Below are 13884 nucleotides of genomic sequence, written 5' to 3'. Positions count from 1 at the left end.
GGTGCTTGCTGGTTTACCAAGCTTGACCTCAGGGGGCGTATAATCTTATTCGCATTAAGCAGGGGGATGAATGGAAGACGGCGTTTAATACTCCGGAGGGAAATTTTGAGTACCTGGTGATGCCTTTTGGGCTCACTAATGCCCCTTCTGTCTTCCAGTGCTTCATGAATGATATTTTCCGAGACTCTGTGGATAAATTTTTGATCATTTATCTGGATGATATTTTGATCTTTTCCAAGGATTGGGACTCTCATGTGGAACATGTTCGGACTGTGTTCCGGATTTTGAGGGAGAATTCCCTGTATGTCAAGGGATCGAAATGCCTTTTTGGTGTACAGAGGATTTCATTTTTGGGATTTTTTCTCCGTCAACTATTGAAATGGACCCGGCCAAGGTACAGGCCATTTATGATTGGGTTCAGCCCACTTCTTTGAAGGCCCTCCAGAAGTTTTTGGGTTTTGCTAATTTTTATCGGAAATTTATAGCTAATTTTTCTGGTATTGCCAAACCATTGACTGATTTGACTAAGAAGGGGGCTGATGTGCTGAATTGGTCTCCGGAGGCTGTTTCTTCTTTTCAGGAGCTGAAGCGAAGGTTCACTTCTGCTCCGGTTTTGCGGCAACCTGACGTCTCACTCCTGTTTCAGGTAGAGGTGGACGCTTCTGAGATTGGTGCAGGAGCTGTTTTGTCCCAAAAGGATCCTGTAACATCTAAAATGAATCCCTGTGCTTTCTTTTCCCGGAAGTTCTCCCCATCCGAACGTAACTATGATGTGGGGAATTGGGAACGGTTAGCCATGAAATGGGCATTTGAGGAGTGGAGACATTGGTTGGAGGGAGCTAAACATCAAGTCGTGGTCCTTACTGACCACAAGAATTTGATTTACCTGGAGTCGGCCAAACGCTTGAATCCTAGACAGGCTAGGTGGGCCTTGTTTTTCACACGTTTTGATTTTGTGGTCTCTTTTCTTCCGGGCACTAAGAATGTCAAGGCAGACGCCCTCTCTAGGAGTTTCTTTGCTGATTCTCCTATTGTGACTAAGCCTGCTACCATCTTAGGTGAGGGGGTAGTTCTTTCTGCCATTTCGCCCGATTTGAGACGTGTTCTGGAAGAGTTTCAGGAGGACAAACCTGAGCGTTGTCCCATTGGAAAATTGTATGTTCCTGACCAGTGGAGGAAGAGAGTGATGTCTGAGGTTCATTGCTCCGCATTGGCTGGTTATCCAGGTATTTCTGGTACTAGAGATTTGGTGAGTCGGTCTTTTTGGTGGCCCGCCTTGTCTCGTGATGTCAGGAATTTTGTGCAGTCCTGTGGGACTTGCTCCCGGTCTAAACCTTGTTCTCGCTCTAGTGGGTTGTTGATGCCTTTGCCGGTGCCCAGGAGGCCATGGACCCATATTTCAATGGATTTTATCTCTGATATGCCTGTCTCTCAGAGAATGGCTGTTATTTGGGTGATTTGTGATAGATTCTCTAAGATGGTCCATCTTGTACCACTCCCTAAGTTGCCATCTTCCTCAGAGTTAGTGCCCTTGTTTTTGCAACAGGTGGTTCGCTTGCACGGGATTCCTGAGAACATTGTATCTGACAGAAGAGTTCAGTTTGTTTCTAGATTTTGGAGGACTTTCTGTTCCAAGCTGGGAATTCAGTTGTCCTTCTCCTCTGCGTTTCACCCTCAGACCAATGGGCAGACGGAGAGAACAAACCAGACTTTGGAGATGTTTTATTTCTGCTGATCAGGATGATTGGGTTTCATTTTTGCCCTTGGCCGAATTTGCTTTAAATAATAGAGCTAGTTCTGCCACTTTGATGTCACCTTTTTTTTGTAACTTTGGGTTTCATCCTCGATTCTCTTCAGGGCAGGTGGAGTCTTCTGCCTGCCCAGGTGTTGACACTGTGGTGGAGAGAATGCACCAGCTCTGGGACCAAGTGGTGGATAAGTTGTCTCTCTCCCAGGAAAAGGCCCAGCGGTTTTCCAACCGGCATAGGACCATTGGTCCCCGGTTTAAGGTGGGTGATATGGTTTGGTTGTCATCAAAGAATATCTCTATGAAGGTGGCTTCTCCAAAGTTTAAACCTAGATTTATTGGACCTTACAAGATTTTGGAGATTCTTAATCCAGTCTCTTTTCGATTGGCTCTTCCTGTTACATTCAAGATCCATAACGTGTTTCATAAGTCTCTGTTAAAGAGGTTTGTTGAGCCAGTAGTTCCTGTGGTGGCACCTCCTGACCCTGTATTGGCTGACGGTAATGTGGAATATGAGGTTGAGAAGATACTGGATTCTCGTCTGGCTAGACGGAGACTCCAGTATTTGGTTAAATGGAAGGGTTATGGCCAGGAGGATAATTCTTGGGTCCCTGCATCCGACATTCATGCCAAAAGATTGGTTCGTGCTTTTCATCGGGCCCATCCTGATCGCCCTGGTGGCATGGATGAGGGTTCGGTGACCCCTCCTCAAGGGGGAGGTACTGTTGCGAGTTCATTCTCCCCTTCACCTTTGATGTCTGATGAACTCCCTCTGCTGGTGAAGAGAGGTAGTGAAATTGATTGGGATGGGAAGAACCTGTCATCCGAACAGGCGAAGTGTGATTGGACATCTGGAATTTCTGAGTGGATATAAGGCAGCCGACGCCCTGCAGGGCTGCTGGTGATCCTTTCTACTCTGAGCTCTTGCATCCAGCTTGGTTACTGTCTACTAAAAGCTAAGTTTTTGCCCTGCTGTTGTTCCATGACATTTTGTCTGGTTTGCTTAGTGTTTGTGTTCAGCCAGTCCTGGTTGGGACTGGCTGAATTCCATTTTTGTCTCTGATCAGTTGATCTCTTTGCTCTGTTTTCAGAATATACCTGAGTGCTGATATATTGATTTTAAAGTCTAGCGACTTCAGGGCCTTTTTCCCTATCAGACAGTTGGGACATTTTTGGTAGGGTTTTTTGCGGATTGCAGCCAGCATCTTTTCTGTCCTGTCCTATCTAGTTAGTTGGGCCCCATCGTTTGCTCAGCCTGTCTTTCTGTTTGTATTTGTGTTTTCATCTGTTTTTCACCGACAATACATGTTGGGGGCTGTCTATTGCTTTGGGGTCTGCTCTGGGGCAGTTTAGATTTCCCCTTTCCTTCTTTAGGCTTATGTAGTTCTCCGGCTGTGACGAGGGGTCTAGGGCACCGCAGGAACCCCCCACGGCTACTGTTAGTTGTGGTGTATAGGATCAGGGGTCTGCAATCCGATAGCTACCAACCTCTCCGGTTTTCTGGACTTAGCTTGTATTTTTGTTTTCTCCTCCTCCGGTGACTCATTCGTAACACACGGGACTATGGGATGGAGGATATGTATGATGGGTATATGGGCACGGGACTATGGGATGGAGGATATGTATGATGGGAATATGGGCCCGGGCCTATAGGATGGAGGATATGTGATGGGTATATGGGCACGGGCCTATGGGAAGGAGGATATGTATGATGGGTATATGGGCACGGGACTATGGGATGGCGGATATGTATGATGGGTATATGGGCACGGGACTATGGGATGGCGGATATGTATGATGGGTATATGGGCACGGGACTATGGGATGGCGGATATGTATATGGGCACGGGACTATGGGATGGAGGATGTGTGATGGGTATATGGGCACTGGACTATGGGATGGAGGATATGTATGACGGGTATTTGGGCATGGGACTATGGGATGGAGAATATGTATGATGGGTATATGGGCATGGGACTATGGGATGGAGGATGTGTGATGGGTATATGGGCACTCGACTATGGGATGGAGGATATGTATGATGGGTATATGGGCACGGGCCTATGGGATCGTGGATATGTATGATGGGTATATGGGCACGGGACTATGGGATGGAGGATAATTATAATTTGCTATAACTAACCACATTTAGTTACTATGCCCGGGCAGCGCCGGGCTCTTCATCTATCTATATATATCTGTAGCTTGGTCGCCATAAAATGAGGGGGGCCCAGATACATTTCTTACACAGGGGCCCCAAGCTGTCTGTGTGCACCCCTGCCTTAAGAATATAGAGGTCAGAACAGAATAATAGCGCCAGCGCCTGTAAGGCCTCATTAAGACATCACCCCCATCCCTCATGTATGAAACAAAAAAAAAGAACTGATTTCAGTGTTTTGGAAGAGTTTTCACCACCAGTGATTTTTTTTATTTATATTTTTTAAACAAAATAGAAAATTGCTGATGGTGATAACTGATCCAAACACATGAAAATCAGCCTCTTATTTCACATACACGGGGGAGGGATATTGAAGCCTCCCAGACATCATTAGGCTAGTTTCACACTTGCGTTAGGAAGCGCAGGGCACGGCCGCCGTGCAGCTCCTCCCCGGCCACGCCCCCTCCGATCAGCTCCTCCTATGGGCGCATTACGCTGCATGCGACCTGCGTACCCTATCGTTAGCGTTGGGTACGCAGGCCGTGCGCTGGTATGCTTTTGACGGTGCATGCACCCTTTTGACGGTGCGCCGTGCGCCAAACGCACCGTGTTGCATTTTGGTGCGCTCTGCACACCGTCAAAAGGGTGCATGCACTGCCAAAACCATACCAGTGCACGGCCTGCGTACCCAATGCTAACGATAGGGTACGCAGGTCGCATGCGCCCATAGGAGAAGCTGACCAGAGGGGGTGCGGCAGGGGACGGAGCTTCACGGCGTCCGTGCCCTGCGCCTCCTAACACAAGTGTGAAACTAGCCTTATTCTGACGGAACCCCTTCAGTCCTATGCATTTGCTCGGGAGACTTATCAGTTGTTTTTTCATAGCTGCATTCCAGTATACATGGATCCCACACAAAGTGACGGCACCGCTGTCCGGGATTCTCACAGACCCACACACTTGTATGAGCGATCTTGCTCCATGACTCGGGTCAATAAACAGATCTTTATAAGAAACCTATATTTCCCCATGAATAGCACACATCCCCTCACAGCCTATACTACAGGATACGGGTACAAGGGGATGTCAGCAGCCCACCTGTTACCGAAGAAGAGCTCATCACACCGACAGTAATGGGGTCCTCCAGATTACCCCGAGCATTAGTAACACGACCACCCTGCTCCATAGAAGCAGAGCATACAGGGCTCCACAACTCAGGCCTCGCTCACACAGGCAGCCAATCATTTCCTTGGTCTGCTTGTAACTTACATTTTCCCAGCAAGACCATTTCTGAAAAAAATAAATAGTGTTACCAATGTGAGAAGGCCTTGAAGGAAACGTGATCACGTGATTTCACTCACGCTGTCTTGTCTTTCGTTCCCTGCTGTTAGGGCGGCCTGTATTAGGGAGCTGGAGCTTACTGATCTGTCAGCGCCACCTAGTGGTAGGGAAGGTGTATAGATAGCGCTTAGACGCCAGGATCAAAAATGGCTGACCGCTTATGTCGGAAATGAGGGGAAGACGTATTAATTCGGGGACGGGCGGTGACGCGGGAATTCAGGGAACAGGCTTGTGCCTGGTGTGACTAGTGCAGGGATGGCGGTGTACCACGACGAGGTGGAGATCGAGGACTTCGAGTATGACGAGGACACTGAGACCTATTACTACCCTTGTCCGTGTGGTGACAGGTTCGCCATCACTAAGGTACGGTGGCGCCGCTGTGTGGCCACATGGCATGGTGGGAGAGCCCTATAGGAACGTGTGAGTGGCTCCTCCATGTGCAGGGCTGCTCTTATGCCATGTTGTGTTCCTCATTCCTCTGTGACCTGGTTCCTCCTCCGTGTGCCATCTTCCCAGTGTGACAGCGGCATGCCTGTCCGCCATACTGGCAATAAGCCATGGCATCCCAGGGCGCGGTGCTGACTACTATGGATAGATTATCTGCCCAGCGACTCACAATGGGAAAAGGGGCGATCCCACCGATGACGTTTATCTAGATGAGAGAAATGTATAAATGCTGGGGGCTTCTGGGACCCCACTGACTTGGAGAAAGGGGGTCTTGTGTTTCCCTCCAATGTGAATGGAGTGGGGGTGCTGGGCTACCTCGTATGGAAGCTGGAGCGTGCGTGTGTGGCCGCTGCTGCCACAGACCATTGTACCACTGCGCCATTTTAGCTCCAGAAATATGGTGTAATAAAGGGTGTCTGTCACCCCCACCCCGCCCAAAACACAATTTAAATGGGCTAGACAGTGTAGTAGGGGACTTGGCCCCTATAACAACCAGATGAGCATTGAACCTGTCACTGGGAAAATGCCAATGAAGACAGCGAGAACGGGGGCGACCGCACACATGCCAGCAGCATTCAGCCAGTGCCCACTCTGGGAAGGGAGTGAGGGTCCAGTATGCAAATGAGGCAAGACAGGGCACCAAAGCGGCCTCATTGGCGTAAGATATGAAGTAATCTTCTCAGGTACTGGTAACACTGTACTAGTCTGGTTGGTATAAGGGCTCGATCTTTAAACGCCCTATAGGTTTAAGAAGTATTTTGGGACAGACTGACACCCTTAAATACTTGTGCAGTATTGTGTGCAACGCTGGTAAAAGTCCCAAATCCCTTCAATAGCAAATTAAAAATTATATTGATTTTAACCAGCTAAAAAGTACAGATATTAAAGGGTTAATCTCAAGCTCTTAAATGGGAAGTGTTGTAAAAACAAGCAACTTACAGTGTAATCCTTCTGATAATCAAAAATGGCGGAATTTTTTTTTGTTCTCGGCTATTGTTGCAGTCTACTAGAGGTGTCTGCTTTCTCAGGCTGGGAGTGTAGTGCTTAGGCTGGGTGCACACAATCCGGAAGTGGCAGCGCTTTGGGCATTTTCGCTGCCTCCAAACCGCTGCTGTCTGCTGAACGCAGGTGGATCCGCATGTGTTCACTGAACGTGCAGATTCACCACGTCCAATACATTCTGTGGGTGAAATTTATGTTGCAGAGACTCTCATCTGGAGAGACGTGCCGCTTGTCCGTCTCTGCGGGTGAGCCGCGGGAGTCTCTGGACGCATAGCGGGCATGGGATCTCTTGAAATCCCATCCACTATGCTGTAATATCTGGACGCTGCGGGTTGACCGCTGCACAAGTGCATAGCGCCCAACCCGCAGTGTTTACTGACTGTGTGCACATACCCTTACAAGCTCTTTCCTGTAGAGTTTGTAAGCACTGCTGTGAAGGTGTCTGGATTGCCTGAGTGCACAGCTAGCTCCCCATTCCAGCCAGCTTCTGTGTAACTGCAGAGTGTGGGACAGCGGTGCAACCATGCCACTGAACTGTGGAGCACACCACCCAGGTAGACCTGAATCTAGAAGGCAGGGGAGCTAAGACAATCACTTTAAAGGGACACTTTCAGCTGTCTGAACACCCCTAAACCTCCACCAAGCCTTTATTGCACCCTTCTCTTGCATTCTAACAAGTTCCTTTTTGCTGCTCTGCAATTGCTGACTAAGTGTAAAACTAACTGCAAACCCTGAGTTTGCTCTATGTAAACTACTAGTTGGGTTGGAGGGAGAGGTGAGGGTTTTTTTTTTTTTTGTTTTTTTTTTCCATGGCCTAATCTTCCCTCATCAAGTATGCGCAACCGTATGGGCATGGGCAACATTGCTGCTGGTTCTTTGTAAATCTCTCCCTCCTCCCTGGGAATGGGTAATGGGGTCCTATGTACGCTCCCCAGCTTCATCACCCCACTGCACATGTAGGCAGCAGTGATGCGGATTTCGGCATGATGTGAGATCTGCAAAGAGCTGATGGTGACATTGCTCTATCACGTCACCCATGCTTACATGATGAGAGGTAGGAGTTAGTCTGGGAAAATAAACGCCCCACACCTGACTAGTCACTCTGATTTACATAGCACGCCTGCTGGGTTTGCAGCTAACTTTTATATTTATTCAGCAATCACTAAGAAGCAAAAAAGGGGCCTCTTAGGGTACCGTTACACATAGCGATGCACCAGCGATCCCGACGGCGATATGGATCGCTGGTGCATCGCTAAGTGGTCGGTAGTGAGCTGTCACACAGGCAGATCTCACCAGCGACATCGTAGGGGTCGGGGTCGCTACTTACCTGTCAGACGAGGCGATCCTGACATCCGCCCGCACGCGTCGCTTGTCGTCACAGCAGGAAGCTGACGACGAGAAATGGTCCAGGACCTTCTCGTGCGACCAGCGGGGGAGCTGGTCGGAGGTATCACATGTAGCGATATCACTAGCAATATCGCTGCTACGTCACAAAATCAGTGACTTTACAGCGATATTGCTAGCGATATCGCAGTGTGTAACGGGGGCTTTAGACTGCAGGGAAAAGGTGTTGGTTTACGGGGGCTAGGGCTGCTGAGAGGTTCTTTTACACAGATTGTCCACTGTACTCTTTATCTGTTTTATTCTTTAATAATAAAAATGGTCCTATGGTGGTATTAAAACAAAGAAAGAAATATCAGCCACCCAGTGCCCGCTGCTGGATTTCCATGCAGGTGCCTTGGCTTTTTTTTTTTTATTTGCTGGGGACCTCAATTGACCCCTGCTGTTGATCTGTGGCCCCTGGTTACCTGTGATGTTTGGTATCCTGCGATTGTGTGGTTTATCTGCTTGTTACTTCATGTATAACGTGTGCCTTTTCTGCATGTATTGGTGACATTTGAGTCTATTATTTTGGGTATTTTAGGAAGATCTGGAAAATGGAGAAGAAGTTGCAACTTGTCCGAGCTGTTCGCTACTTGTGAGAGTTATCTATGACAAGGTGAGTTCGGTCACTTTCTGCAGTGAGGTGGGACCCTCTATCCTCGGTGGAGTGATCTCTTGCGTCTCAGACACCAACTGTACATTTTTGTTGAGGGATAATTATAGCAGATGCTTCAGTCCAGCTTGTGCCTTGGCACCTGTATCTGGAGGGCAGTAAAATGGCGAGACTTCACAGGAACATGCACCTGCTGCCATTTCTTTCTACCTCTGTTGTCATTCCCATTTAAGTGACCAAAGCCTGGGACGTGCTGAAACGTTCGTTTTGCTTTCCCCATACAATGTACAATTGAAGTCTGAGCCGAGTCTTCTATATAGATAAATGCATTCTGAAGTGCCATATATATTCTTGCCTTTGATCTATTGTGGATTTGTTTCCTTCCAATGTGTGATTGATGTACCAACATACCAGAATTGTGAATGACATTAACTGCTCGTAAGAGAATACTTATCATTAGGCGCCCTCTCCCTCTGTCAAACCACTTACCCACTGCTGCTGGCTCTTAATGCCCTTAGGCCTGGGCATAATTGTATCACAAAGCAAGAATGGGTTAATTGGGTAACCTGCAATTTCTCACACCACCCATGGACAAGCCTAGTGCTTTATTTTGGAAGGGGTTGTCCAGGATTAGAAAAAAACCTAGCTGCTTTTCTTCCTGAGTTGGCACTACTATTGTCCATGGGTTTTGTGTGGTAATACAGCTGTGTGAACAGTGCCAAGCTGCAGCACAAAGCACAACCTCTGCACAGTATGCATTGGTATAAATGCAGCCATGTCTGACCACTTACAACTTGTTCTTGTTTAGTTACATGCTACCCATTTGACAACAACATAAGAATTTTCTTCTGGTATCATTTTTTTAAAGGCCATTTCTTTTATTCCAGGATGAATTTATGAAGGGAGAGGTGGTCCCAGAACCTGCATCCAGCACAAATGAGCTCTTAAAGTGCTGACCCCATCATAGGCCAATTTCTACAGAAACCATGTTAACTGTTTGGCGATATCGTCACTTTCTGCTTAAAGTCAGATCGCAACTCCAGAGACTTCCTTTATTTCTTTCCAACTTTTTACTAAGATGTTTTGTGGGGATTTTTTTTTTTAAACAAAATTGAACTTTTAACTGCATTTGAGGGTGATTATGGAAATGCTTCAATGCTTTACATAAGAGGTCGGTTCTACCTTTTGTTGAATGCCTACAGAATGGTACACTATACGGGGACGTCATTTAATGCTGCTTCTGCTTTGTCTGGATTTACATAGAGCACAAACTGTAATATTAGATGCAACTATTTATTTGAATAAAAAATATATTTTTTATTGGCATGCATGAGGCTTGAATTGTGTTTTCCACGATGCACAAATATTACGTTTCTTTACTGTCAATGCCACAGATCTGATGTAGAGATTTCTTCTTGTCCTATTCATCTGAACGGGTCCACCATAAATCCATCCATCCATTATTGAGTGCATCTTAAACCCTTCCACTGACCAGATAAACCCCAAGAAAGAAATTTCCTGAACAGAAAAGCGCATTTCTCTAATTTATACACATACACAATCCCTATCAGCTCCGAATAATGCCGCAGGATAAGAGATTCTAGCTTAGATAAAACCATGTTTTTTTATTAATACATTTAATAGTACACATAATATACACAACAGAGTGCGAGAAAACCTCCAATGGGGAGAGGTACAATAGTAAAGCTGGATTACCTATGGTCTGTACATGTAACACACTTGGGGTGTGTGCACACGTTGTGGATTCTGCTGCGGATTTTTCCTCGCGTATTTGTCTAAATCCGTAGGTCAAATGACCTGCGGTTTGACACCTGTCATGGAGCAGGTGCCAAACCACTGCAGAATCCGCACAAAGAAGTGACATGCTGTGGATTTAAATCCACAGCAAATCCACAACTTGTTCACAGCGTTTTTCTTTTTACATAGACTAAAATGGTACTGTACAACGCAGCAGAAACTGCTGTGGATCTGCAGGGCCAAATCTGCTGCGGATCCACAGCAGAATCCGCAACGTGCACACACCCTAAGGGATAACACTGACGGAAGAAAAACAGTGCAGAGCTAACTGAGCAGATAGGTGCTGTCAATAATGGTACATATGAGGGCTAGGAACACTGCCTCTATCTTAGTATAGTGAAGTGCATAGTCCACAGGTAATAAAGCAGTTTTAACCCATATCTTTGCATCAAAATTTATCATAAGCTGACAGTAAATGCCCACAGTAGCATAGTAAGTATACAGCCCCTGAAAGTAAATGTAGGTAAAGAAAAGGAATTAACTATAAAGTGCCATGTGCATAGATCTTTAAGGCAATACCTGCCAGAATTGTTCAGGGACTACTATATCGGTAGTCAAAGTGTTAGAAAAGTATATCACCTCAAATGGTTGGTGTCAATGGTCAGATGGACAGCCATACCTTCCCGACCCTACGCCGTTTTGCTCACCCTTCTTCCAGTCAGTTTGTGATAAATTTTGATACAAAGGTACAGGTGGAAACTGCTTCATTACGTAGGCGCTAAGCAATTCACTATACTAAGATAGAGACAGTGTTCCTAGCCCTCATATGTACCATTATTGACTGCACCCATCTGCTCACTTAGCTCTGCAGTAGGTTTTTTCCATCAGTGTTATCCTTAAATGTGTTACATGTATGGAGCATTAGTAATCCAGCTTTACTATTGTACCTCTCTCCATTGGAGGTTTTCTTCCATCAAAAAAATATCCACAGGACCAGGGAAGAAATATCAAAAGTGCAATCATATAATCCCTTTAAAAACATGAAACTTTAATAAATTGAGGTAAAAAAACACCACCACCACCAGTGCAACAACACAATTAACAAACTCTATATAATAACCTACGACAGCCCTACACTAGCCTGCTATCCCATCCTGACAGTGGAGGTTGGCACCCTAAAAGATGCGATTTGGCGCCCCACTCCACGGCGGCTGTCCCAGACTCGCCCTAAATGACCCTTATAAACTACGGGTGGGAAAACAATAAGCAAATAAGAGATGAAAGAGAGTGCTAAATATAATACACAGGCTATTAATGTAAAATATATAAAATACGGGCTATTGCATGTAAACATAGAGAAACCTCTTGTATAACCAATAGATAGTAGCAAGTCTTGTCTTTTTGGGTATTAATAGAGCACAGAAAATAAAGATTCCATAAGCTACCGGTAGATAGTGGCAATCTTGTCTTTTTGGGTATTAATAGACTAGAGAAAACACAGATTCCATATGCATTATCAAATAAAGCCCCCTAAAAAAAATCTCTCTGCAGTAAAATCAGACAAGCACAGACAAGAAGTAAAAAAATAACGTGGTTCAATAAAGGAACATCAGAATTGCATCCATATTGGATCCCATAGAAGGCAATGGATGAGCTCTATTGCCAGAAAAAAAATCAAAGCAGCTGGGGGTTAACCCAAACTTAGCTTCCAGCCTCAACGCGTTTTCCCCGTCCACACGGTTCATCAGGAGGCACAATAAGGAACCAGCCCATTCATGTGAGGTGTCCAGAAAGAGGCAAATCCATTGCCTTCCATGGGAACCAATATGGATGTAATTCTGATGTTCCTTTATTGAACCACGCTATTTTTTTTACCGCTTGTTTGATTTTACTGCAGAGATTTTTTTTTTTGGGGGGGGGCCTTATTTGATAATGCATATGGAATCTGTTTTCTGCAGCCGCCGCGGAGGAGGGGGCGCCAAATCGTATCTTTTAGAGTGCCAACCTCCACTGTCAGGAAGGGATAGCAGGCTAGTGTAGGGCTATCGTAGGTTATTGTATATAGTTTAATTGTGTTATGGCACTAGGGGGGTGTTTTTTACCTCAATTTATTAAAGTTTCATGTTGTTAAAGAGATTATGACTGCACTGGAGGTTTTTCTTCCACCCTGTTGAAGACATGTGACCGCTTCGAGGTTACCATGGGTCACTGAGGCTGCGTTCCCAGCCTAACTGAGTTGTTGTGACATCAGCACCATGAGAAAGTCAGTGATGCGTTAACCACAGTTCAGGGGCCTGTTAAGTTTAACCAGTCCTCTCTGATGTACAGTACAGACCAAAAGTTTGGACACACCTCATTCAGAGTTTTCTTTATTTTCATGACTATGAAAATTGTAGATTCACTCTGAAGGCATCAAAACTATGAATTAACACATGTGGTATTATATAATTAACAAAAATGTGTGAAACAACTGAAAATGTCATATTCTACATTCTTCAAAGTAGCCACCTTATGCTTTGATTTCTGCTTTGCACACTCTTGGCATTCTCTTGATGAGCTTCAACAGGTAGTCACCGGAAATGGTTCTCACTTCACAGGTGTGCCCTGTCAGGTTTAATATGTGGGATTTCTTGCCTTATAAATGGAGTTGGGACCATCAGTTGTGTTGTGCAGAAGTCTGGTGGACACACAGCTGATAGTACTACTGAATAGACTGTTAGCTGCTTTTTTTCTTGCCATAATACAAATTCTAAGTAAAGAAAAACGAGTGTCCATCATTACTTTAAGAAATGAAGGTCAGCCAGTCTGAAAAATTGGGAAAACTTTAAAAGTGTCCCCAAGTGCAGTGGCCAAAAAACCATCAAGCGCTACAAAGAAACTGGCTCACATGAGGACCGCCCCAGGAAAGGAAGACCAAGAGTCACCTCTGCTGTGGAGGATAAGTTCATCCGAGTCACCAGCCTCAGAAATCGCAGGTTAACAGCAGCTCAGATTAGAGACCAGGTCAATGCCACACAGAGTTCTAGCAGCAGACATATCTCTACAACAACTGTTAAGAGGAGACTTTGTGCAGCAGGCCTTCATGGTAAAATAACTGCTAGGAAACCACTGCTAATGACAGGCAACAAGCAGAAGAGACTTTTTTGGGCTAAAGAACCCAAGGAATGGACATTAGACCAGTGGAAATCTGCGCTTTGGTCTGATGAGTCCAAATTTGAGATCTTTGGTTCCAACGACCGTGTCTTTGTGCGACGCAGAAAAGGTGAACGGATGGACTCTACATGCCTGGTTCAAACCATGAAGCATGGAGGAAGAGGTGTGGGGGTGCTTTTCTGGTGACAGTGTTGGGGATTTATTCAAAATTGAAGGCATACTGAACCAGCATGGCTACCACAGCATCTTGCAGCGGCATGCTATTCCATCCGGTTTGCGTTTAG

The 13884-nt window shown here is 45.8% G+C and overlaps 1 protein-coding gene and 1 long non-coding RNA gene across 2 annotated transcripts in view; one reads left to right on the top strand and one right to left on the bottom strand.

Moving 5' to 3' along the window:
• The window catches only part of LOC141053651 (uncharacterized), a 46314-nt gene extending 41023 nt beyond the window's left edge, over positions 1-5291 (bottom strand). The window contains exon 1 of the long non-coding RNA XR_012221248.1: positions 5002-5291. This is a non-coding gene — a long non-coding RNA (uncharacterized lncRNA). The remainder of the gene's footprint in view (positions 1-5001) is intronic.
• A 103-nt stretch (positions 5292-5394) lies between these two features.
• Positions 5395-10015, top strand: DPH3 (diphthamide biosynthesis 3). The gene is made up of 3 exons (XM_073550666.1): positions 5395-5607; positions 8618-8692; positions 9577-10015. Exons 1-3 carry the CDS (start codon positions 5500-5502, stop codon positions 9643-9645), a joined length of 252 nt encoding a protein of 83 aa, XP_073406767.1. The 5' UTR covers positions 5395-5499; the 3' UTR covers positions 9646-10015.
• The last annotated feature ends 3869 nt before the right edge of the window (positions 10016-13884 follow it).

Source organism: Dendrobates tinctorius, unplaced genomic scaffold, assembly GCF_039654945.1.
Source record: "Dendrobates tinctorius isolate UK_male_01 unplaced genomic scaffold, ASM3965494v1 ptg000166l, whole genome shotgun sequence".
Classification (NCBI taxonomy): domain Eukaryota; kingdom Metazoa; phylum Chordata; class Amphibia; order Anura; family Dendrobatidae; genus Dendrobates; species Dendrobates tinctorius.
The sequence above is the reverse complement of the archived record's forward strand: the minus strand, read 5'-3'. Positions and strand labels throughout refer to the sequence as shown.